A 26,964-nucleotide genomic window follows, 5' to 3' on the forward strand; every position below is an offset into this window, starting at 1 on the left:
AAGAAAGAGAACATGGTGGATAGCGAAAACGAGAGAGATAGTAGACAGGGAGAGAGAGAGAGATGGTGGAGAGGGAGAAAGGGAGAGAAAGGAGAGGGAGAGAGAATGTGTGGGTGTGTGTGTGTGGGTGTAAGGAAATAAGCTATACAAAATGGCTTTGGCAACTCCCGTGGAATTATATATTACATATACATGTATAAACATGTACATGTACACGTTTGTGAATATACAGTGGGGTAGCGGGGGTGTGTATGTGCGTGTGTATATATATGTTTATTTCTTTATCAATTTTTTTTTGTGTCCGTATGGGACGTCATAATTTTTACACAAAATATGCACGAGGACTGTTGTACAATATCCATTTTACGGAAAGTATGAAGCTTTCAAGCTGCTTGACAAAGATGGAAAGAAGACTCACGCCTTTTGTTCAGTTATCTGTCGGTGTTTGCAAACAGGTTTACTTTGTTTGGGTTGAACAAACTTTTTTTATTAACGATTAAGTTCGACAAACTTTTTGTCCGCAAAACTGCTTCACGTCAAGTAGATGGGGTGAACACACTTTTCACATTTTTTGCTTGTTTTGGCGTCGTTCCCTCGACATTGTTCACACTGCCTGAAATGTTGTGAAATATACCTGCAAACATTACGTTTAGGGGTTGGTCACATACCACAGATGACGATGATAATAACTATGACAAAACTTTAACTATAACTTTAACAATAACAAAAGCTACATCTAAAACTATAACTTACTATAAATATAACTATAACTTAACTTTAAGTATAAAAAGGATAACTTAAACATTATCAAACTATGGCTAATTTATAAATAAGTATAAATATAACTATTACTATAATTACATCTATAAGTAATGAACCAGACTAGGCGTAAATAGTCAAATTCGACTGAACGCCTAAAATACAACCAACAACAACAATTATATATGAAATCTAAACGAACCGATGGTAAATGCTCATTCTTGTATTCTGATCGTTATCAGGTGGCTATCATTATCGGGTCAATGTAACAGAGCAAGACTTAGAGCGATACTATTGTTAATGTGTAACCGGCCCCCAGGACTAAAAATCAATTCGTGCGCAACACGATAAGAAAGAAGACTAACAGCGCAAAACTTGGTGCGAAATTATAAAAATCCGAGAATTAAAAAGAAAATCTGAGCAGTGAGAACGAGGTATGTGATAAACCACAAGAGGTTTATTTAGTAAGAACTTACCCCAGAAAAAATCTCAGAAATACGTTATTAATCTGAAACTCTTGGTAAAGAAGATTACAACATTGTGGACGCGGTGGACTGCGTTTGCTTTAACTGTTAATGCATCATTCTGGTCATTGGTGTAGGATTTTGTATACTCTCCATCGAAGCATTTGTGTTCAAGTAGGGTAAGCGAACTTTATATTTCAAAATGTCTTTTAACAACGCTTTTGATAATTACAGACTACCTAAATGTCATTGTACAATTAATATTCATGAAATCGTCCACAACATTGTGTATTGTATGATTTTAGTCATGTGTGTCATATCGCTTTTACTTTTTACATTATATTGAATTTCCATTTTACATTTCATTTTACATTTGGAATTTTGAACTTTACATTTACGCATTTAACATCAGTATTTTTACGTTGATCTACATGATTCTCCCAGACGCGAGTTGGTTTGTTTCTGCACGAATCATCAGAGAAAAACATGATGAGTAGTCCACCTTTCAACTTAAAACCACTCTAAAGTGTTGGGAGCCCCAACAATTTGATGGCGAAATTTCACTTAAATTGTATCATAATGTGAAAGAGGATGTCATTTAAGGCACATCTCTGCAATGATTTTCAAAACAAATGTGTTTGAAGTCGAATATTGATGAAAGAATACAACATTTAGGTTTTCTGCGAACATGAACAGAAAACCCAAATTAAATATTTTTTATCAACATGTGTCTTCAAACACAAGTCATTTTGAAGGAAATCTTCGCAGAAGTATGTCTTAAATGAAATCTTCTTTTATACAAAAACAATTTAAAAACTAGAAACTCATTTTTGTAAATGGAGGTTTGAAATATAACTTCCTTTGTGGCTGCTTGCATTCCTGCTATATTTATATTTTATTATGTTACGTTTGTTACGTTTGACGCTCTGATAATCTTTCTGTCTTATTTTATGTATTGTGTTACTCTGAATTTTGACTGACTATTTATTTATTTGTATTTTTTTAAATTCTGTTTTGTTTCATTAAAATCATAAAAAATATGAAAAGTTGTTTTTTTCAAAGTGCACTAGGAGCATTTTCGAAACATATCCATTCCCCCAGTCAGCGACATTAAAATGGAGGTTGCTTGCTCTAAGCATGAAGGTATGATCTATGTAACGACCATTTAGAGTCCGATCATCATCTTAACACTTCATATTTTTTGCAGCCCCTCCCCCTCCTCCCCGAGAATCTGTTTAAAATCTACAAATATTGGTGCAACCGTCATTTCATATTTGCGCATCAAAAGAGCTCCATCAAAATCTCTTATATCACAACTGGCAAATTTTCATGACAAAATATACTTTTAGGGTAATTAAATGTAAAATATTTCGCTTGAACTCTTGGCTCTCTGGCATTATTATTTTTATTTGGCATTTAAAGCGGGTGAAATAACTTTTGTTATTGGCATTGAGTGCGACCGGGGGGCTAGCTCAGATGGTAGAGCGCTCGCTTAGCATGCGAGAGGTACCGGGATCGATGCCCGGGTCCTCCAAGAAATTGAAATTTTTCCATTACTTTTATAGCGCTTAGAGATCGACTTCAGTAGTAAGCGCTTTTTAAGCACCTTTGTTATTATTATTATTATTATGATTAAACTAGCTTACTGTTATCACAAATATCATTATCAATAAACTAGAGAAAGAGAGAGAAAGAGGGGGGGGGAGAATGTGAGAGAGATGTTATTGTTGTTGTTGGTAATAGTTTAATGGCGTTCATTCAGTATTGAATATATACGCCATATCTTCAGTTTTATAAACTGTGTTTGAGAGAAAAAAAATATGCATACCTCGAATGTCAAAACAAAACTGCCCACATTTAGACTCCGTGCAAAGTAATATAGTTATATTATATCTGAGAATAGACTGTATTTATAGAGCAAAGAACACAGATATAAGAAGGAATGATATACATGTTGTATGCGAATTTAGAAAAAGGCAAATGATAGGAGGATTTGGAGAATGAAAAGAAAGAAAAATAACATTTGTTAAGAAGAGAGAGATGAAGACCCGTATGGAGACAAGCAAAAATGTTAAATGCCAAAAATCACAAGAGCTCAAATTCCATTATTCTTCTCTTCACAATTATATTATCACGATTTTAAATTAACAAGATTATTTCCTCACTCTGTTAACGAAAGATTGTCGCTTTATCAAATAAGATTACTTACTGAGATTTTTCATATCTCTTGTGATAATTATGTTAGAGATACTCGTATTAAACTGAAAACAAGTATGATATGTTTATCTGCCAAAAAATAGTAAAAGGAGATTATTTCTGTAGATAATCGGGGGAGGTGCGAAAGAGCACAGACACCCCCTCCCCCCACGCTACTGAAAGGTTCCTATTCTATTCTGATGCAACCCAGCAGAATTTGATGATCCTTAATTAAATAATAATAATGATAATAATGTTAACCCAGGGAAGCCTCATCATCTTCAATGCTGTTCAGAACCCTGCAATTATCATTACCCCAGCGATTGCCAGGTACCCATTTACACCTGGGTGGAGAGTGACAAATTCCTATCAGATTCCTATCTTGCTAAAGGACGTTAGTGCCGGGCTGGGATTCGAACCCTCGACCCTGGATTAAGAGCCAATTAAGAGACATAATTGTTCCTTTGTTTGTCAGCTATTCTCGATATATCACAACAAATATAGATAGCACTTAAAGATCATATAGATCTGCAAAATCAATAGCATTATCTTTCATAGTTGTTGAAATTGTCTGGCTCTGTGTCAACGCAAACAAACTTTTGGTTATGGAGTTTGGTCCGCGAACTTTTTTCAATATGAATCACAATATTATGATTGATGATATTTGCTTACGCTAGCAGTTTTAATGGTTATTTATAAGGGGGGGGGGTTCCGTTATCATTTAAATTAGGTTATTATTTTTGGAAGGAAATCGTGAATGCAATGTAATAGAAAGAAATAAAATGATAATGTTTCTTGACCAAGTCAAAGCTCCTCCTCGCTGACGTTTAAGCTACTCTTAAAAAGTAAACCTATTTAGTTTTAAAGGAATCTGAAATCATTTTTTTAATTGATTCATTTATTCCTTTCATTTATTATCAAGATTTCAGATATATTGTATTTCAGCGTGACAATGAATACACATTTGGTAAATAGAGCCAACAGATATCAAAAGCTAGTCAAGGATAATTGACCCCGTTTAAATATTGAAACACCCCTAGGAATTTTTCGTATTTTCTATCATTTCCATGCAAATTTCTTACCTAACATGGAATTGTACTTTTTCAACGAGTCAATTATGAAAAAAGAAAAAATTGAATGATAATAGTAGGCAAATCTTTTCTCTCTTGACCCTCACGCACGTGCCAATACGCTGTCCAAGCATTGTATCAAAAGGTGCCTCTTGCCAAATGTATTGCGCAATGATGCAAGCACGTGACCGGCTTACTAGTCATGTGACTTGTAATCTCACCGGGAAAAAACCCCACAAAACAATGATCTACCGAATGATAGTATTGTTAATACAAGGTTAAACAATAAATTGACGATATAGATAATCAGGTTAGTAGGCCAGGTTCAATACGATAGGCTTGTTTACTTACCCTGAGAATAGAATAAAAAGAAACAAAAAAGCTTTTAATCATTTACTACTCCGTCGCAGATAAGTAGAATGTTGAGGAATATGATCACTGGCATGCCTGGTATTAGTATAGCTTGAGAGCAGAATCAAATATGAAGGGGAAGGATGGGGAAAGACGTTAAAGATAGAGAGAGAAAGAGAGAGAGAGAGAGAGAGAGAGAGAGAGAGAGAGAGTAACGGGCGAACGAGAGAGTGAGAGAGAGAGATTGTAATGACGATGGTGATAACGGAAGTAAAAGGGGAAGGACGGAGAAACCGAAATAAAAATGAAAGAGAACGACGAGAGAAATCAACAAACTGCAAGATTGAATTAGCATATTTAAAAGAAATAATTGGCTCATATTTCACCAAAAATCTGGACATAAAGTTCATTCGTTTTGACTTTGCTTTCTTTAAAATAAAAATGGAAGATTTTTTTTTAATCATTCCATTTGGGGGGGGGGTGGAGGGCGGAAAGCTCTCAAACTCGTACTAAACAAAATTAGGAATATATTACATCACATTAACGGCAAAATTCTATATTCTTAAATGAGATGGTTGATTTTGGGGTTAATTTGTAGGTGTAGTAGATGTAGGACGGGCCTTTGGAATGATAATCTCATGTTAAGTACCGGATTACAGACAATAATCAGATTGCATATTGGGTGTGTCCTCAAATAGAACGATGGTACATGGTAATGGTGAGGGCTTAATAATAATTTGGACCTATTTACCCCGTTTTAGCCACATCAGTATGAATACTGCTTTTCCTGCAGGCCTTACGATTATTAATACCTCAACCGTTGGCAGGTACTCATTTACACCTGGGTGGAGAGTGGCAGATGCGGATAAATGTCTCGCCAAAGGACGTTAATCGTGCATGGATGGAATTCGAACCCTCAACCCTTGGATTAATCGTGAATAGAGCATTACACCATTATCTGCTATATATTTCTGTTACCATTCCATGCTTCCTGTTTTTCATTTTTTTTAAAAGTGTATTAACAATATCTCTATGTTTCCTAAGCTTAGACACACTATAGATCGGCGGTGTAGGTACAGGGACACGGGGGTACAAGCCCCCCCCCCTTTCCCCTCCCCCCCCCCCACACACACACACAACCAGAAACACACATGGTTGAATGGCGAAAAACGGGAGGAAATGAGGCAGGACAAAAAAGGAAAGGGAAAGATGAAACGAGATGATAGGACCTCAACCAAATCGATGGCCCTATTAATTCAAACTTGTAAAACCAGACCCACCCCCCCCCCCCCACCCATGATGCCAGCGCCCCCTTTGATACGTATTTCTGGGCTTTCTCATTAGTTTTATGATAGTTTGGACCGTTTGGAGACTGTTTTTCAAGTGCCCACGTATTCGGAATGTGATGAGAAATAGCTGAAGATTTTGGACCAAACTTTCATCATGTGTGCAGTCACATATCCGTTGGCGTTATTATGAACCGACGAATTTGTATAGTAATTTATATGACAGATTTATAATAAGGTCGACGATTATAACTATATCCATTTCTGGGTGCAGTGAATTTAGATTTCCAGCAAGATTGAGTGAACTTCTGCTAATTTTCATGATTCCGAAAACTTAAATAAAATAATAATTCCTCTGTATACGACATAATCAACCATTCATTTTTCTTGACAGTTCATTTCACAATGTAATCGCACGACCTTGACCTAAAGGGGAAATTGGAGTTTATGCAAAAGGCTGATTTAGTCGATTATAAGACACTTGCTCCTTTCATAATTGCTCCGCGCTATATGTCTAACACTAATTAACCGTTCTGAACTTCAACCCCGATCCCAAACTACACTTTACCCGAGCCCCAACCGAACCTGAAACCTTTGATCGGGCGAGAGACCATTGCTCCCCTGGACCCAGCTTTATTCCTAACCCTAACCCTAACCCTATAATTAAACCCTAACTCTCAACCTAACCCTAACCCTAATCTAAAAACCCATCGACATTTGCTCGGGCGACAATCTTTACTAACCGAATTCTTAACTTCAACCTTGACCCGGCATTATACCTTACCAAAACCAAACCAAAAACCAACTTTCAACCCTAACCTTAACCCTATAGAGTACCGAAGCTGTGACGTCATACAAATATGTTTTTAGAATTTCTCGATTTTTTCTTCATTTTCCGGAAGAGCATCAAAAATAATGACCCAATGTCGAAAACCAAATGAATACTAATGTTAAGTATTGGCTGAGATATGACCATCTGAATAAATATATTTCCTATAGGAACTCAGTGTTATATGCTCTTTCGGAAAATGAAGAAAACATTGAGAAAATCTAAAAATAGATTTATTAATGACGTCACACTTCACCACTGTATATCTTTGACGAAAAAACGATAGGAGCAACTGTCGCACTAAGTAAATATCAGATTACCGTTTAGCCAGCTCCCTACCGTTACTGGTTGTTACTGAAAATAGACTTGAGTCATAATGCAGTGCATGGACGCCTTCATGATATTCATGATGTTTCGTAACAATGGGGTGCGGAATCCTTTAGGTAAATGCGTCAAAGCTACACAATCGGTATTCTTTCTGTACCTTTTAACTGGACATCACATAACAAAAGTTTTTCTCCGTCCAGGCCATGACGTATATTGGTTGCTAGGTTGCTTATTTTTTTGAATGCTGAGAGGGTATGTACATGTATATACGTGCACGAAGGCTGCATTTGTAAGGGACATTCAGCATTAAGTCATATCCAAAGGCCATTTGATACTGCAGACACCTACAGTAACTAAAAACGCTCTGACGTGGATTTGAATCCGGAACCTGCCGTTTCTAAAACCATCGCTCTATCCACGGAGCCAAGCTGTCTTCTCGTATATGTTGTGAACGTCTAGGACGCAATCAACTTTTTCCGGTGATTTTGAGCGGCAAGCGCAAGTGCAAATTAGTCTGCTTTTAAAAAGCTGTCTTCGACTTAATGGTTTGTTTTCATGAGTTGATATTTCCACTGTTTTTCTTTCCTCACTTGTGTCTTTAAAATGTCATATTTTAATTTCATATGGGTTTTATTTCCCGTGAATAGCCACATCAGTATTAATACTGCTCTTCCAACGGGAACTACAATCGTTTTTATCTCAGCATTGTTTAGTATTAAAAACACCTTGGTCGAGGGAGACTATGTGGAACACCTTTTCCAAGGATGGAAGCACTGGCCAATAATCAAACTTGGGACCTCTTGTATGATCGAGTCAAGAGTCTTCATGATTGTGCTCGATACATGATAGTTGTAATACAAGTAGTAGCAGTAGTGATAGTATCATTATTGTTTCCTCACCATCATTATCATCATCATAATCATCATCATATCATCATCATCAACATCGCCATCATCATTATAATTATTATGATAGGCTACACGAGAGAGTAAAAAGAAGTAACAGTAGTTATATTATCATTATTCTTTCATCACCACCATCATTATTATCATGATACATGTGGCAGTAGTAGTAGGAGTATAGTAGTAGTAGTAGTAGGAGTAGTAGTAGTAGTAGTAGTAGTACTAGTAGGAGTAGGAGTAGGAGTAGTAGTAGGAGGAGGAGTAGTAGTATCATTATTTATATCCCCATTGTCATTATCTCACCACCACCATTTACATGATTCAATTTAGTTAATTTGTTGTACTTTCTCATATTCCCTTATTTCATCTGTTTGTATAGGATTCTTTCATGATGATGATGAACGTACCGGAGGATGTCGGCAAGCAGGCCATCGAATGCTACGACATCTGCAAGCACTATGGACGAGGAAAGTCCAAGATCCAAGTACTCCAGAACCTCGCCATGAGGGTCCCAAAAGGAAAAATGTAAGCTAGACATCACTGGTTCCATTTGATTTTATGTTGATTTATTTTTATTTGTTTAAAAACCTTTCAGGGAGCTTTATTTAACATATCTATAACGTTCATAATGACAAATATACACATACAATTATTTTGACATATCAGTCGAAGCTTTTAACCGTTTTTCATTATCCTTTGCTTTTGTTTTAGAATTTAAATGTGACATCAATTCATATTTCAAATCATTTAAATTTCATGTTGATTTGATCCGATGTGGTTTGGTTTTATCTGATCTCAATTGAAAGCCATCGCAAATACTTCAAAAGAAATCAACATTAGATAATAAGTCTGCCTCCTTCAATTGACTGATTTTTGCAAACTATGTGCGTTTGTGTTGTGTGTGTTAACCGCAATATTGAAATATGCGACCGTGTCAATAGATTTTACATGATAGAATAATATTTCTTAGGGCATTACAACAGGGTTTTGAAATTGCAATTAGCTTCAAACTGTAGGAAAATTTGAATATTTAAAACACGAAGAATATTGCCAGGATAAATGTATGTAATTCAATAGAAACAATACAAAGTATGATGTTCAGCCCCCTGTTTCTTCTCAAATAATTATAATGTTTTCTTTTATTAGTATTATTATTAATTCTGAACAGAAACACATGTGAAATTTAGTGGGTAAACGACACAAAAGGACTAACTAAAGTAAAACTTCGGAATTGGAAATGTTTGATGCTTTTTGAGCTGCCATTACAAACAACAGCAGTAAATGTTCTCGGTTATTGTGGCAATCTGGCAGACATGATCGCTAGGCAAAAACCCACTATTAAAATTTGTATTATTATTGTTATGCAGAAGAGAAAATGAAATAGCAAGTAAGAAAGGGAATGAAATAAAGAAGATCATTCTTCTGATCCCATGATAATTTGCTGAGCAAACGAACGTGATACAAAGAAGCTGAAGTGGCACTGAAAGATTACGTAATACTGAAAAGCAGAATCCTCACTACTGCCTCAAATGCAAACACGAACATGTACGCAAAACACGACAGTGCTCTGCATTGGTTTTGGATACGTCCAGTATACATTCGACTTTTGGATGACAACTTTATGCATTTGAATGTCCTCGTGCTGGTGACGTGCGGCCACAAGAAAAAAAAACATAACAATGCGATTTTAAATACTTGTTAATCAGATGATGATCCAATAATGACATCAACGATGATACCATTCTGAAGAACGTCATAGTTATGTAATCATATTCAATGCATAAATTTTTGTTAAGTGCCATGTTACAAATAACTTCATTCACCTGTGATACATGAGTATAATTTCGATAGTCAGAATGCGACTCACATACATTATTGTTGATCATTTATTATCTGAAAATATTTCTAATATATCACAAAAAGTGGATTTAGAATTTTTATTTCTATAGCTAATCCTTCAAAAAGATTACTGAGAAGCGAAAGACAAAACTGGGAAAATACCAATATGTATCTTGCTATATGTTCTTTTCAGTGCGATTTTCAGTATAGGCTTGCTATTATATGAATCGTTAATGTTTGTTTTGTTTTTCCCTGATTTGTTTGAAAGCCCCACTGCACTACTTGACTTGCGCCCTCTATATAGCAAACAATGCCTAATCGGTGATCATCGGTCCCCCATGATCCTCTTTTCTTATGTTAATTGAGAGCGGATGTTATGAGATCTACTCCCTTCATGCCAAACTAGCGCAGAGTGGCTGAACATATTTAATGCTGTGTTTCATTTGTTTTCCTCTCAGCTATGGTTTGTTGGGACCCAGTGGATGCGGTAAGACCACCCTCCTCCGCTGCGTACTGGGAAGACTCAGCTTCGATTCGGGCCTCGTCTTGACCCTTGGACGACCACCTTTGACCCGAGGTCACGGCATACCAGGATCTCGGGTCGGATACATGCCTCAGGTATTTATTATTATGTCTCGACTGAGATTAATTTCACTTTACAATGAGGGAACAAAACAAATTTGTTTACGTGATATGTGTAGGTCGTTTCCGTTATTTCCATGTTTCACAATGTAGCATATAGTTTATAACTCCATCTCGTCAACGATATGATTCCAACACGTTATAAATCTCTCCTTTCCCACCGTTATCCCTTTCCTTTTAATTGATTTTAAACCATGCACTTGCTTCGGTTGTTAAAAGTCCGTTCGTAATAGGTTGATGGTTGAACCTAGCATTCAATCCTCAATATCAGGGGCTTTTAGATTTGCACGTCAACATAGCGGACTGCTACGTGTGACGTCCTTTTAAGGCACTGGCAGTTCCTTAAACGGACGTCACAGTGCATTAAAAGGACGTCACACGTAACAGTCCACTATGTCGACGTGCAAATCTAAAAGCCCCTATTGCTTAAAGTTAAGGAACATCCGCTATAGACCGATTTACTAACATATTCAAATATATGGATGTTTCTTTCCTGGGAACCTAGTGACGAGGTATTTCATAAACCTGTTTCCAATGAATGAACTACAATACTTGGAATCCAGTCTGCATTAATTTGTCGCTATGCTATGTCGGTATGCCTACAGGTTGTCAAGAGCAACATTTGTTTAAAAAGTATGCATATAGTTAGAATATGTTAGTAAATCGGTCTCTTCCGTAAGAACACCATGCGACATAAATGTACGTTTGGAAGCTTAATGTAAATACAACGATAAAAGCATCACATCTTGGGTCTGCTCTCTTGCTCCTTTTTGAAAAAAAATGTAGGAGATCGCCCTCTACAATGAGTTCTCTATCAAGGAAACCTTGGTCTACTTCGCCACTGTCCATAAGATGAGTCGGAAGGAGACCAACATAAGAATCGACTTCCTCATGGACCTTCTAAACCTCCCAGATAAAGGCAGGACTGTGGGCCAACTTAGGTAAGTTCTAGACTTTTGGTTGGTCCAACTTCTATTTGTACCCAGTCACCCCTTTCAGTTGTCCGACGGTTTTATGCTTCGTGCATCTCGATGTCGTAGCGTTTCTTTCTTGCTTGCTTGCAAGGTGTCTTGTCTGTTTCAGACATTGGCTATCAAGGCTTTCCATCTATTTCTTTATCTGGTTCTTTGTAATTTGACGTTACTTCTTTTACCTGTCAGCCCAATGCATGGACTTATCCATGTATTAGATGCACTATCTCCTACTGCTTCTCTTTCAATCAGTTTTCCTGTCAATGTTTAATGAATCCGTCATAAGTGATGGCAACGTTTTTTTATATATATTTTTTTAAATATATATTTTTAGTGGTGGACAGAAGAGGCGAGTATCCTTCGCGGTTGCCTTGATCCAATCTCCTGAACTGCTCATCTTAGATGAACCAACGGTTGGAGTCGATCCATTGCTCAGACAGAAGTAAGATACCATCCATGTCTCATGTGTCACCATGGTTATGCTATACTCATCATTCCAAAACTTTTTTTGGATAATTTTGGAGATTGACTATTTGACTGTTTCGTAATACGCCATTATCGAAACGTATACTGAAATCAGTTGCAAAAGTCTTTCAGTTCCTCGTTACGAAATTATTTAATTTACCTTTTACGAATGATTGTACTCTTCCAATGTCTAAGGTCGGGCACGCCATTTTGTTTGTCCGATATAGCAAATATTCATGTTTGCAATTCGCATTCTGACGAGTGAGATACAATAATATATATTAGGTTAATGTACATGTAACGGCCCGTCGCTATATGGATAAACATGTATACATTTGAATATATTTTAAATAAGTTTATTTACAGTGAATCCTCAAATATACTTGACTATTTTGTATTTTATACATTATGGATTATTATCTCTTTTATCTGATGTTATACAAAACCTTTGACTGCATTTACAACCCAGCTTTGATTTTAAAACAGTAGGCTTACGGTTGCACCATGTGAGAGGCAGGAGGATTAGGGAGTCCTGAAAAGGACTGTCAGTAATATTTTTTTCTTGAGTGTGTGTAGTCCTTCCTGAAAAGGACACTCCTGACGACGGATAGTCAACCTGTTCGAAACGTTGAGCCCCTCCTACCACCCATCCTCTCCTTAGAACTATAAGCTCAAGAAAAATTACCAAAAGCTCTTTTCAGGACTTCACACACTCAAGAAATAAAGATTACGGTAGCCTACTGTATATTTCCATCACCACGCAAGCCGATACTTTTAAGCAGATCTGATATATATATATATATATATATATATATATATATATATTAAAAAAACATATATATGAGAGCATGAGTGGATTTCATATCAATACTGAATCATGTTCTCTGTTTAAAGGATATGGGACTACCTGCTGAAGTTTTCCATAGAGCAGAACACCACAATCATCCTGACAACACATTACATAGAGGAGGCAAGAAATGCTGATGTGGTGAGAACAATTCTACTTAGTTTTGAAATCCATACAGTTGTCATTTTACAATCTCGGACTTCTTTTAAAGGCAGACTTTACTACTTCAGGCAGAAGGGATTAGACCATCCAGCAAGCCAGCGAGGTCACTGTGACAGGTGGCTATCTCATTAACTCTGCTCTCATTTAACATAAGAAAAAGAGGATCATGGGGGACCAACAGGCACCGATTGGGGAAGTTTTCTACATAGAGGGAGCAAGTAGCTACAAGTAGGACAGTGTGCCTTTAAACTGTTATCTACAGACCCGGGACCTGTATTACAAAGAGTTAAAATCAATCGCAATTATGTACATAAGAGATAGGAGATTGCACACTTGCGATTGATTTAAGGGACTTGCAAATGATTTGGATCAATCGCAACTCTTTGTAAGACAGGGCCCTGAGTTTTATTTTTATCTGGTGATTTACCACAGGACACCCTCTTGACAATCAATGCTTTATCTCGAATTTAACAAATCAGAAATATAAATCCAAGTTTGGTGGATTCTGATTTGTTTATATTAGAATCGTAATCATATTTTGTGCTTGAATATGTTAGCTAATCTGTACTCCGATACATGTTTATTATGACTGTCAAATTAAAACATAATGGATTGATATATTGTTATTGGAAGTTGATCTCAGTTAAATAAATTTGAATAAACATATATACGACTGATTTTAGATACAAAAACATGTAAAAAGAGGAAATGAATCCCTCTGTCGATGCTCCTAACATTGCGCTCCTAATCTGAGTTCTCAGTGATACATCTCTTCCCGGCTACTACTATTCAATGAACCATTATCACTTAGCAGGGGTTGGTTGCCCGAATCCTCCGTCCCCACTCTTCTCTGTTCCCCGTTTTAACCAGCGCAGATTAAGTTCCCTCATATATTTTTAATGTTATCCTTCCAACGAGTTCTCGGCCATCTCTTCTGGCAACATGACACAAATCCGAAATTCCCATATTTTCATGGAGCGCTCTTTAACCAACATATATGTCTTCAACAAATTGTGTTTATTCATTTGTTTAATTCTCCTTTTGATTTTTTTTTATTATTAGGTTGGACTGATGAGGAATGGTAAGATCCTGTCCGAGGATTCTCCACAATCTCTGTTGGAGGTGCACAATCTGCCGGTAAGAAATACAAACTCACTAAGTACTGATGTACCAATATCTAATGTGTTAACAAGAAACACTGCATACATTGGTCATTAGTTGTTCACACAGATAATACTAACAATTTATGGAGTACTTAGTATAATTTACGATAAATGTCTGTTTGCATCCCCTTTTTTTCCTATTTTCTAATTCCTTTTTGTAGTTACGAATTTCTTAATTTAATTACTCATTATTCCTAACTTTTGTTGAGGTGTCCACAATATTATTGTACAAGTATTGCTTTTTAGACCACTCTGTTTCCAATATGTATTCCTTAATTTTTGGAAATGGTTGTGATTGATTTGTAACGTTTTGTAGGAAACAGAAATAGAATTGAAATTGAAATAAATAAAATAGAGGAAAGTTACGTATTTAGCGAAATAATTGTCATGAGTTCCATTTGAGCTAGATTAGAATAATGATACCGAAATTATTTATAATCAAACGTGTCTGTGAAGACTGGGAACTTATGTGTCAATTTGATGATGGTTTTAACAGCGGTCCAATTCAAAAGATAGCCACTCCTAATTTGCTCATGTGTTCATTCCCGTTGAGTTCTCTCATGACGAATTCACATTTTAGGAGCCATTGTGACGTATGACTGTCCCCGAATCAAGATGCAAATCCATGAGCGCACCACTACATAAGCAACCAACTTCTCATGTATATCTACGGGAGCAGAAACTCGAGTGTCACAATGTTGAATACCGCGGTAGATCTTACTTCTGCATATGTTGCTGGTAGTAAGTGGTCCATCCCAACTCCCCAGTGGTCCTACGTTACTAGAACCTGGGCCCTGTTTCATTTTTTTTAAATCTATAACAAATGCCAAATTTCTATGAAAAGTTTGCTCTCAGCCAATCAGATGCCATGATTTCAGTAGCTTATAACAGTAGCTTGTAACTTGTTATTGATATCAAGTTTTATGAAACAGGGCCCTGGTCAGCCTAACCTTATTGCCGGTGTGATCAGAGGTTTCGAGTTACTAATGGTACAACAAACTGCACTGATCGAGCATTCATTCCTCATTTTGCCCATCCAACACATCATTCTAGATATTTTTTAACATGAAATACCCCTTTTCTTCTCTTCCTTTTCTCGTCCAGACTCTTGAAGGCATCTTTCTGAAGCTGTGCATGGCCGACTCTAAGGAGACGGGATCAAACGTAAGTAGATGATGTGCTGTATAGATGTGCAATGGCCCAAGAAGTGGTCTCGTAACCGGGAGGTACCTGGTTCCAAACCAAGTAGATTCGTTGAGAATCTGTCATCATTATCAAGCCCCTAGGCTAGATCTTAAAGCCGTGTTGGTCCCTGGGCTGCTTACGTACAAGCATACAAATACTTTTCGGTAAAAATTAGAGCATCAAATCAGACCAACTAATCAATCTTTGGTTTGATTAGATACGTATACATGCATTGTACAAGTTATGCTAAGGTAGTTAGACAATCGCTTTATTCTTGAATCCTACAAACTATCATAATGATTATCTTCATCATTGGACTCTAGCTCTCCAACGAAAAACACGACAGCCCTAGAGGCGGATTAAGGGAGTGAGCACAATCTACCACACCTCCTTTTAAACCTTAAGGTTACCTCAAGTACACACACAAAAAAGTGGTCCCCTCATTGCTATCTTGTGCCCCCTCTTCAAATCTTATACCAAACAGGCATCTGGAAAGTAGGGCACCGTGAAACCCCCCTTTTTTTCTTGGGGGAGGCGTTGTCAGAATTTGACCTTTTTTTTCCTATGGAATCCTGGATCCAACCTTGCATCACCTCAACATATTTCTTGTTTCGAATTTCAGGAGAACGTTGCAATCGACATCGGTGTGGATTCCCAGGTTGCAATTGACATCGACGTTGATTCCCAGGTCGAGACAACCCTACCGACGGAGAAGACCAGCCTCCTGCTGCCGAACGGGACGCCCAACGGGATGGCGAATGGTCACTCTCACTCGTACACCAACCCGACGTTCAATCAAGTGGACAATACTCCTAAGTCTGACCACGACGATGACGTCATATGTAGATCTCGAGCCGGAACCAAGTCTGGCATCCCGAAATACCAATACGGTAATTAGAATCTAAACCATGTCGCACATTTATTCTCTCAGTGCCGAATTAGGCCAACTCTCTCTAATACACATTCAATTTAGTTGAAAGAAGAAAGAGGAAGGTGACTGGATGCTAACCTAGGATTTGAACAGATCAGGAACATTGAGCTTGAAATCACTCATCCAGTAATAGAATTGTACGATTCGTATAGAAAGCGAAATTGTAATAAAATTCTTCTATTGTAACGTATTTAATGGCGTTTTTTTGTTGCTAACTTTCACAATTATATTTTCATTTGTAAACCAGTGTACAATATGTAAAAATCAATTACATATTATTTTATGTTACGAATGTGTGCAGTTAATCATTCTCATTAATGGGAAGGAATAGAGTTCTGACATTAAATATTCATCGTCAACATTATTTCATTTCAGATAAAATACCTTGGAAGTTGCATCATTTCCTACCCAGCTTGATGAGTATGTGGGCGTTGTTCGTGAAAGACATAGTCAAACTGTGCAGGAATCCAGGGTAAGTTTAACCCGCTGCTCACCGGATCCAGGTGGCCCCTAATATAATTTGACAAGGCATCAATCTACATGTGTTGCTCCATACCCAAGAGAGAAATGGTGACCTGGCAGGATGGCAAAAGCATTTGTGTATTAATTTCCATCTGCCCTCAATATGACTATATGGTAGGAATACACTCCAGGGAGTGGAGATGTGCACATTGTGCGTGAATGAATGAATCCGATGACCGGGGTGATAATATCTGCAAGGTGCTTTTAGAAAAGATATTTTGTATTAAGCGCTATATCAATCTAGCTTATTGTTATTATTATTACTATGAAGCCTATGTCAATCTCAGAATTGAGAAGTCGTCTTTATTACAAAGTTATGATAATTTAATTCATGTCTGAAAAGCCTATCGGACTGATTACTATCATCAGCATCATCATCGTCATAAATTACAATTATCATTTTCCTCTAACAATAATTTGGATTTGAGTTTGAGTTTATTGGTTTCACATTTCACATGCAGATTCATTACAGATAACAAAATAAACATTAACAGAATTATTTCATAATTTTTTCAAAAAAGATTATAGTAATTGACAAATTAATCAGTCTACAAAGTTACATATCATCAAATGTTCTTGATAACTATTATCATTAAAAGGCAACCCAGACAAGAAAAGCAAAAAACTGTGAAATGTGCAGGAACCTATAGAAAAGCATAGCTTGTAAAGAATTCACTCTGTTTCAATCGAATTCGAATTCCATCTCTCTCCGATCAAGGTTGACCGCCTTCTACTTCATGGTTCCAATCATCGAAGTCAGTCTCTTCTACCTGGCCATCGGGGGCACCCCTATGAATCTACCTGTAGCCGTGGTCAACAACGAGATCCCGCCCAATCTCAGCGACGCCTTCCTCCAACAGTTACCCGACGACATCATCATACAGGTAGGGTATATTACATGATACAGTCAAACCTGTCTACAGCGACCGCCCAAGGGAAACACAAGAAAAACCGTCTTTATAGATGGGCGGTCTTTATGTACAGGTTCCTTTAGTTCATGTTTCAATGAAGAACCGTTTTCAAGGGAACAAAAATGTGGTCTTTGTAGACAGGTGGTCGCTAAATCACGTTTGACTGTATATACACATAATGGTTAACAACTGAATTATTCCTACCCCTTGTAGGTTTGTTATGTGTGTGTTTTTCGTTACTCAAGAATTAAAGGTGGACTGATTTGGGTTTTAGTTGAAAACGTTTAGATGTAAGCTTTAATACTTCACAATTTTAAGAAACGTAAATCGAGTCAAATCCATTTTGTTAACATACGTACACAATTCCGAGACTTGGCAAGGATATGAATAATTTAGTTAACCTTATGTGTGTATTTATTATAAAGATATAACATGATACAAATTTGATGCAAAATATGCTTCCGATTGACTTGCCTTCACCTGTGATATTTTGCTATTTCGGTTAACTTTATCCATTCTTTTTCAAAATTGTTGACAACAGAAACCGGTTGCAACGATGGATGAAGCCTTGGATAATATCAGAGAAGGTAGATACTTCGGCATCATAGAAATACCTGCCAATTATACCGCTTTCATGATCAAAAGGTGAGAATATTAAATCGGCTATTTATTATTATTAATAATAATAATAATAGTGGATTCTTGTATAGTGCTCTTGTCTGACACATTGCTTCTCCCGGCGCTCCATTATTATTACCCTGGCTGTTTTTAAATAGTATGTTGGAGGTTTTATATTCCTCCTTTTGAAAGTGTAGAACAGCTTCGAAATCAAAATTTGAGGCTCATAAAAATAGTGATGAACAGAAGGACGATAGAAATAAAAATTTAGAAAATAAAGAATTATGATTCAGTGTGTTAATAAAACTACTTGTAGCCTCCAGTCAGCTAGTGATTTTTATGAAATTACTGAAAATGTAGATAAATATATATTTGAAAGAATGATTAATTGAAGATAGGATTGAATGACAAGTTACATGCACCATTATACGAAAAGCAGGTTTTCAATATGTCATTATTTTAATATTGCATTTTCCGGTTTTCTTATTTTGAATTTTTGTTTGTTAAACATTTTTTGTTTTTACTGTGGGCAAAACAGTCACAAGATTCAATCGAATGCACATAACAAGATGAACCCTCCGTTATCAAAGGTTCTTTCCCCTCAAGACGAATAATTAATGTAGCTTCCTCTCCGCCCATTAGTGTCTGTATTTCGTAATAATATGTAAAAATCCAATACATAGACGTTGTTAGTTTTCATACCAAGAAAATACCAAGATATACGTTGTTTATTAATTTTCTTACGCTATCTAATGTCAAATTTAGATTTACGACTGATGGAATAATAGACAATGCAACTTTGGATGGAAGTAGCCTTAAGGTGACATTAGACGCAACAAGTAAGTTCTTCGTGTTTCACTAATTAAGTTACTTCATTAATTAAGTAACTAACCATCTAACAATCTAACTAAGTAAATAAGGAACTAATTTCAGTAATGTATTAGTCAAATTGGTGACTTTTAGTCCCACTATCTATCCTCCCCTCTACAAATATTTCCTCTCCCCGCTCCACCCCCCTCCTAAGACCTCTCCCTCTCGTTCTGTCCGTCCATCTATCTCTCTGTTCCCCATCTCTCTATTCCCCGATGTTTGATTATTCTTAATATTGCTTTCCATTTATTATTATGTATTGTTTTTGTAACTGTTCTGTATAAATGTTATAAACGATGTAAATATGTTCATTCAGGGCCCCATGGAAGACCACTACTTGTTGGTGAATGGGCTACCCTGTCAAAAGATTAGAAATAAATAAATAAATAAATAAAACCTTAAACATGATGAAGAATGATTATGCTCGTTGTTCATTTTGGGAGGGGGGATGGGCATATGAATATCAAAAAAACAGTAAAAGGGGGTGTCAGCAAACAATGCAAGGGGAGGGGTGTCACAGGAGTAAAAGACGGCTGTTTGTTTTTGTGTGAATTTTTTGAGAAGGTACAGAATGATTCATGAAGGAGATACATAGTTGATACTTTCAATTTTTTCTTCCGCAGATCAACAAATTGCCATTACCCTCCAGACCACGATATTAGAAGCCTATAATGTAAGTTGGGCAATTCATCGTTAAATCAACTACTAGTAATCTATTGGCTCTAATTTTAGCATAAATTCAGGAGGAAATATGAATATCATGAGTATAAGATTACTTTAAAAATGGACCCTAGAATAATATTTCCTCAATCATCTGTTCATCGTTATGATGCTCAACTCAGGGTTGCAAGGGAAGAAAAAAAAAGTTGTGCACTTTACTAGTTTGAATGAATCGGTAGCTAATAGAAATACCGGTCCTTTAGAGGATATATTCCTGAATAATGTAAATTATCTTACATCACAATCGTCATCAAAATCCAAACAAAAAGTGGTTAAACTCGCAACCATCAAGAGCGGGTTTTTTTTTTTGGGGGGGGGGGGGGATCTAGAACTCACTGCTTGTTGCCATCTGTTCATTCATATGCGTACACGTTTGGTCAGCTGTATTTTTAAGATAACGGTGACTAAAAACAACTCGATCGCAACGACTTTCGAGAAGAAAAAAAAACATGAAGAAATTTCAATAGCCTTGTTTATTTTATGAAATGTGTGAAAATGAAGAAACTGATGACGTATTGGTATTGAAATTGCCCATGAAAATCTGATATCATGTTGAACATTTTTATTTTTTCTAATTTTTCCTTTGTCATTCAGAGCTTTATCGCGTTGACTTTGAAAAAATATGGAATCAACCCTGCGCAGGCACAGGTCCCAGTCGTAGTAAGTATCTCGATATGGCGTCATTATCAGCGGGTCGGGCTGATTGAGTTCCATTGTCGGTTTATGAATCAATAAAAAGATGATTTTTATATGATACTTTCGAAATTCCAGGTATTTGACATTGTTCTTATCATCGTTATACGTAGAGTTAAGTGAGTGGAAAAGCACTATTATGACTGGAGAAACGATGTCGAACGAAGAACAAAAGAAAATGGGACGAACACATCTAACAAAATATTTACACTTTTCTTTTATAGTATGAGCAGGACCATGAAATCGAATTTTGAGCAAAAGAGTAGCGTTAATTAAAAACCCTTTGAAACAAGGATACTCGTATGGCTAAAATCTTCAGTAGATCTTTATCTACTCTTTTATTCTTTATTTTCAGTAAAGTTCTCTCTTAGCAACAAAAATGACATGCTTTTTGGATGAAGTGAAGACAAAGATTGCGTTGTAATGCGCGTTTTGACATGACTGATATTTTTTTCCTCTAATAGTTTGTCGAACCTATCTATGGTAGCCTTGATGCAAGCTTTACACAGTTTATGGTGGCGGGTGTCATTATCAGGTAACGATAGAAATAACAGGAGAGTGATTAATTAGACTCATAAAGTTATCTATTATAATATAATGACGCCATATCTTAAAAGTGATGAGCTAAGCCTTAACATATTATAACATTAGGTTACGTATTCTATCTCCATAAAACCAACAAACCCATGTAAAGATACACGTGTAAATCAAACTTAAAAAGCAAATATGTCATTTGAAACACAGAACGCTTGAACAAAATCAATACAATTTAGAACTTATTTTGTTATGCTAGTATGATTGGTTAGAAACGTTTTTTCGTCTTCACTATATTCCGTCTTTTAATTTTGTTCAGCTTCATATTAAATCTTTAAGAAGATTAATGTAAGTTTGATTTGTACCAGTGTATCTTTAAATGTTAAATATGTATACCTAATATATCCTTTGATGGGATAAAGGAAAACAAAACTAAGATATCCAGGACTTAGTTCTCTTAAGAAGATTATATTTGTTAATTCGTCGACTGCCATAGCTGATACATGGCTCTAACGTCCTTCTTGTGATCAGCCAATGATTTGTTTTATTATTATTAATTTTATTGATCTTTTATTGATCATGATTAACTTTTCTTGACAGTATCATATTCTTCTTGGCCGTGGGTTTGACTTCGGTTACCTTTGTCGTGGAGAGGAAGGAAGGATTGATGGATAGAATATGGGTTGCTGGTGAGTATTGAGGCTCTTTTTTTTTTGCTGTAAATTTAGGGAAATCCAACCCAAATAGACAACTACGAAAGCAGAAAACAAGCACTGGCTCAGGAGGGTCTATTCTTTTTAGAGGACCTATAATTATATGCTATCTATAATATGTTTTGAGTAGTGCCCTGAGGGAGAAGGAATACAAGAAAAACAGAAATTAGGGATATTTTTGTACACGGCAAATGGGAGAGCTATCCACGTCCTTATAGTGATCTCATATATCAAACATTCATAACCTCCTTACTATTGGTCCGATTCATTTCTAAATTTTGCCACTCTTTTTCTATTATATTTCTGATTTCATACAAATCTACTTATTACAAGGGTTGGTTTCCCCTTTAAGGCTAGCACATGAATATGTAGATATCGGAATTCAGGAATGATGAAACGCGTATAACAAATTGAAATTAAACTCTTGTTAGATATTGACCACAATTATTTGTTTAAGGATCTATAAAAGGGTGCAAGATCGATACTATTCGTTGATATTTTTTGTTTTGTTTTCATTTCATGCAGGTCTAAATCCCTTCATTTTCGTAATATTCCTGCATGATTTTGTTTCATATACTCTTAATTTGTATAAATCTCTTCATCTTTCTCTCCCCACGTTTAGTATTTCATTGCTTCTGTTTTTTGTCTTTGCTTAGGTGTGAGTACCTGCGAGGTCACGATCGCTCATGTTTCAACCCAGTTCCTTGTCATCTCAGTACAAATAGCAGTCGTTCTTCTCTTCACTTTCCAAGTGTTTAAGGTAAGATTTTATAATATATTATATAAAATAAAACATTAATGTATAATGTATGACATATAGTATATAATGTATAACATAATATCATGTATGATATTTAACATATGATAGATAATATGTAACATGTGATAGATAATATGTAACATATGATGGATAGTATGTAACGTATGATAGATAATATGTAACATATGATGGATAGTATGTAACATATGATAAATAGTATGTAACATATGATAAATAGTATGTAACCTATGATAGATAATATGTAACGTATGATAGATAATATGTAACATATGATGGATAGTATGTAACATATGATAAATAGTATGTAACATATGATTAATATTATGTAACCTATGATAGATAATATGTAACGTATGATAGATAGTATATAACGTATGATAAAGAGTATGTAGCGTATGATAAATAATATGTAACGTATGATAAATGATATGTAACGTATAAAGTGTCTTTATCTTACTAGTGAAATGTTCTATGAAAGATTGCAGGAAAGAAATGACAACTCCAGGAAACAATACGTATAGATGAATAAATGAATAGATGCATAGACAAGTAACTGACGCCGATTGATATATAGATGTATAAAAGTTGTTCATAGATGAATGAAAATGAAAATATAATTTATCTTATAACTTTCATCTCAATTGACCTCCAAATTATGAGAGAGAAGTTAGAAGTATTATTTCCATACTTTCGCGAATTTAAACTAATTTATGGACCAGAGAAAAATGATGATTTTTTTGTTAATTCAATGTCTTCGAGAATTAGGATTTCGAATAGTTTCAAATAAAAGCTATTACAAACAGTACATGACCTCTCCATTTCCTCAAAATATAAATGCAGTTAAATTTATAATTCCATTTTTTGTCTTCCTCAAATGTATAAATCACTGTTAAGATTTGTTTATTACAAAACAATGTAATTCTGTTTTGTATACATTTTGCATTGTATTCGTTATCATGTATTGTATTTTGTTGGAAATTAAAAAATCAAAATGAAATTAAATTAAATGAAAGGGTCAAATTGAAATATAAATATTTATAAGAAGTATTGTATTTTTTCTTCAAATGCTAGATGACGAATGAAGGCAACATATTTCTGATTGTATTAATGTGCATGCTTCAAGGATTGTGTGGAATGTCATTCGGTCTCTTGATATCATCCGTCTGTGACACGGAGGCTGGTGCTGTTCAGGCAGCCCTTGGTTCTTTCTATCCCATCTTGTTACTAAGTGGTGAGTATTCGTGTGTGTGTGGTTTGTATTGGATTTTTACAGACGTGTATCAATTAAATATGATTATTTACGTCTCGGGACCGACCTTTAAACCTCAACATCCGAAAGACTTGACTCAGTTTCGAAACTGCGTCCTCGGCTGAGTCAGTTTGTATCTTACATTGTTAGCTTGGTTACAGGCGCACACCACAACGCCTAGTTAGGTGTATCATGACTTGTTGTCTCAACGAAATTTGGGAAACCGTCAGCCATCAACTACGGCGGCGATTTTATTTCTGCGTTTATTTCATATAATACTTTTTATCTACGAAATTGCAATTAACTACATATTGTAAATAGTGACAAATGGGGGCACAATACATAATCAGTATATATCAGTACAATTTTAGAGTTAAAATTTGAGAAGAAATTTGAAATTCGGGGAAGAGACGTCGGCAATTATACAGCAAAGTAACCCAACTGACCAGTGGTGCCTTTCTCTCGGTACATTAGGTCCAATCGTGACATTAATTACTATAGCGCCCCCGCTATTTCAAAATCTTGATCCGCTAGTGTATATAGCATATATTTTTCATTACTTAAACCTCTTTCTTATTAACAAAATGTTATTGTCGTTTCTGCTTTTATTTCAGGCATCATCTGGCCAATACAAGCTATTCCGTATCCGCTTTATTACATTGCTCTGGCTCTTCCTCAAACATACGCCGCTGAGGCACTACGTGCAGTAATGAGCAAAGGTGAGATTTATAAATAAAAAAAACACACTATTTCCTTCTTGCCTTCCTGTTACCTTAACACTTACCCTTTACCTTCTCACGCTGTTCGCTTCTTTTGGACATAATCTCGCTCCTCCATCTCTTTGTCTTTGGTTTGCCTTTTTTTTCCCTCGACCTTTAGCAGTCTCTTTTTTAATCTCAATTTTAATCGACCTCTCTCTACGTCATATTCCTTCTCCTCATCCTACTACTAAGTCTTCTACTACTACTACTACTACTACTACTACTATATATACTACTACTTCTACTTCCAATACTAAAGTATACTTCTTCCAATCCCAATACGACTATTTATTAAGTGCAATTACGACTACTACTACATCAACAGCAACAACTACGTAAAAACATATATTGCTGGTGGTACTGCCTTTGTGTAAAAAAATATTATATTTTTCAAGCTACCTTTACTGACATATAATATTCACTTCTTTCGTTCTTTATTTAGGTTGGGGCGTGGATCACTTTGAAGTATGGATTGGTTACGTCATCACCACAGCTTGGTGGCTGATACCACTCGCACTCTCAGCCCTGATACTACATATCAGAAGATAGATCATATTGGAAGTATCGACCATGGACAATCAGCCTGATTAGATCACCAACTAGCCCGATACTACTAGCCTGATACTTTTAGAAGATAAGGGACCTGTTGCATAAAACTTACCATTAATGGAAACTATGGTAACTACCATGGTAACATTGCTCAACAGCCAATCAAAATCAAGTATTCCATGAAAAATACCATTGATGGCAAAGTTACCATCAATGGTAATGTTTATGCAACGGGACCAAGATCATGAACATAAGGTTACTCAGGGTAGAATATCGACATAATTTGACCAACGACTCACCTCCTTATTAACCCTGATGTTACATCTGTATATAGACCCATGGAATTGATGTGTGTAAATTACAAACATAAACTCAGGAGATGAACAAGCCGACATGGACAGGCTACCAACAGAATTTAATTGCCAAAGTTGTCTTCATCACTCACGTTTTCAAGCATGATGTTATACAGATCTAGAGATCCCTGTAAATATTGGGCGTAAATATATATAAATATTACCATGAAAACTCGCCAAAGTCACTTTTACTCCTCGCAGTATCAGCATTTCTAAAATCAGACGATAGATAGGCTTACATGGAGATAAAACTGCCAAGAATGACCAATGAATATGATGGGAGTATTGGGCCTGTCTTTGAATTGCAGTGAATGGAAATTCAAATTTATTTCCTTCTCATTGACTATAATATAGTAAACAAAAACAAATAGAACAATACGGTTTATAAGTTTAAAAAAGCAGGAGGCGAAAACCCTGAAGGTAAATGCTTGTGTTGGGAACACCCAAAAGATAATGACAAGCTTGTCAGTCGTATATATTAGGCCTGACATGGCACATACTAGGAGGGAAAATCGCAAAGATGTGATATTGTTCCATGCATTTAAACTTGTATGTATTCAAAGAAAGAGAAGAGGGTCGCGTATAAACCATTGACAAAGTGTATATGATGAAAAACGTGTTTCAAATATAAAAGTCACTGATAAAGATTTTAAAGTTTGAATATTTTTTTTCTTACCTCTTTTCGTGAATTGTTCGTGGGAATATTCGTCTCTATCTATGGATATTCTTCTCTATTTATATGTATCCTCGATAGTTCTAAACATATACATTTCAGCTTTTTAGCTGCAGCATGCGCACCATTGTATTCTATGTTTTTCGAAATAAACCTTGAATTGAATTGAATTGAGATAGATATAATTTATATCATACTTTATTGATTAATCCGAAGAGTTAAAGAGATTGATCTTTAAATTTCTGAGAACATACAAATGTTATCTATTAGGAATAAATCTTATTGTCACCAACATTTCGTGATAAGAGGTCGGGTTAGAAGAAGAAAGAAATAGTTCAACTTTATGCGGCAACAGTGTATATAATCGTATTGACTTGAACACTATCATCAGTACTGCTTTACTATTCCATCCGAAATGTACATTCATGTGAATACTTATTTACTTTATATACATGTATATCCGTGTCATTTACAGTATTACTTCGCTGGAATTATGTATAGGCAACTATTAAGACATTTAAAGTCTTCAGAACATTCCATTTCTTGTTATTCTTGTTATTCTTGACATAATGGGCAGATATTGCAGATCACCTGATAGATTACGTGGTAATTGTGATCATTTGTAAAT

General features: G+C 35.8%; 1 protein-coding gene and 1 non-coding gene across 2 annotated transcripts; both read left to right on the forward strand.

The window, feature by feature from the left end:
* Positions 1-1,206: 1,206 nt before the first annotated feature.
* On the forward strand, positions 1,207-26,964 carry LOC100888462 (ABC transporter G family member 20). Its single transcript, XM_030978110.1, has 21 exons — positions 1,207-1,402; positions 8,564-8,709; positions 10,482-10,641; positions 11,452-11,606; positions 11,971-12,078; positions 12,996-13,089; positions 14,173-14,247; positions 15,378-15,437; positions 16,081-16,348; positions 16,765-16,861; positions 17,630-17,795; positions 18,364-18,467; positions 19,206-19,279; positions 19,934-19,983; positions 20,625-20,690; positions 21,188-21,258; positions 21,858-21,946; positions 22,627-22,730; positions 23,823-23,982; positions 24,615-24,719; positions 25,204-26,964. The coding sequence occupies exons 2-21, from the start codon at positions 8,573-8,575 to the stop codon at positions 25,308-25,310; spliced, it is 2,250 nt and encodes a 749-aa protein (XP_030833970.1). The 5' UTR covers positions 1,207-1,402; positions 8,564-8,572; the 3' UTR covers positions 25,311-26,964.
* TRNAA-AGC lies at positions 2,685-2,757 on the forward strand. The gene has a single exon. It is a non-coding gene; the product is annotated as a tRNA-Ala (tRNA).

Source organism: Strongylocentrotus purpuratus, unplaced genomic scaffold (genome assembly GCF_000002235.5).
Source record: "Strongylocentrotus purpuratus isolate Spur 01 unplaced genomic scaffold, Spur_5.0 spur5_scaffold_1, whole genome shotgun sequence".
Taxonomy (NCBI): Eukaryota; Metazoa; Echinodermata; class Echinoidea; order Camarodonta; family Strongylocentrotidae; genus Strongylocentrotus; species Strongylocentrotus purpuratus.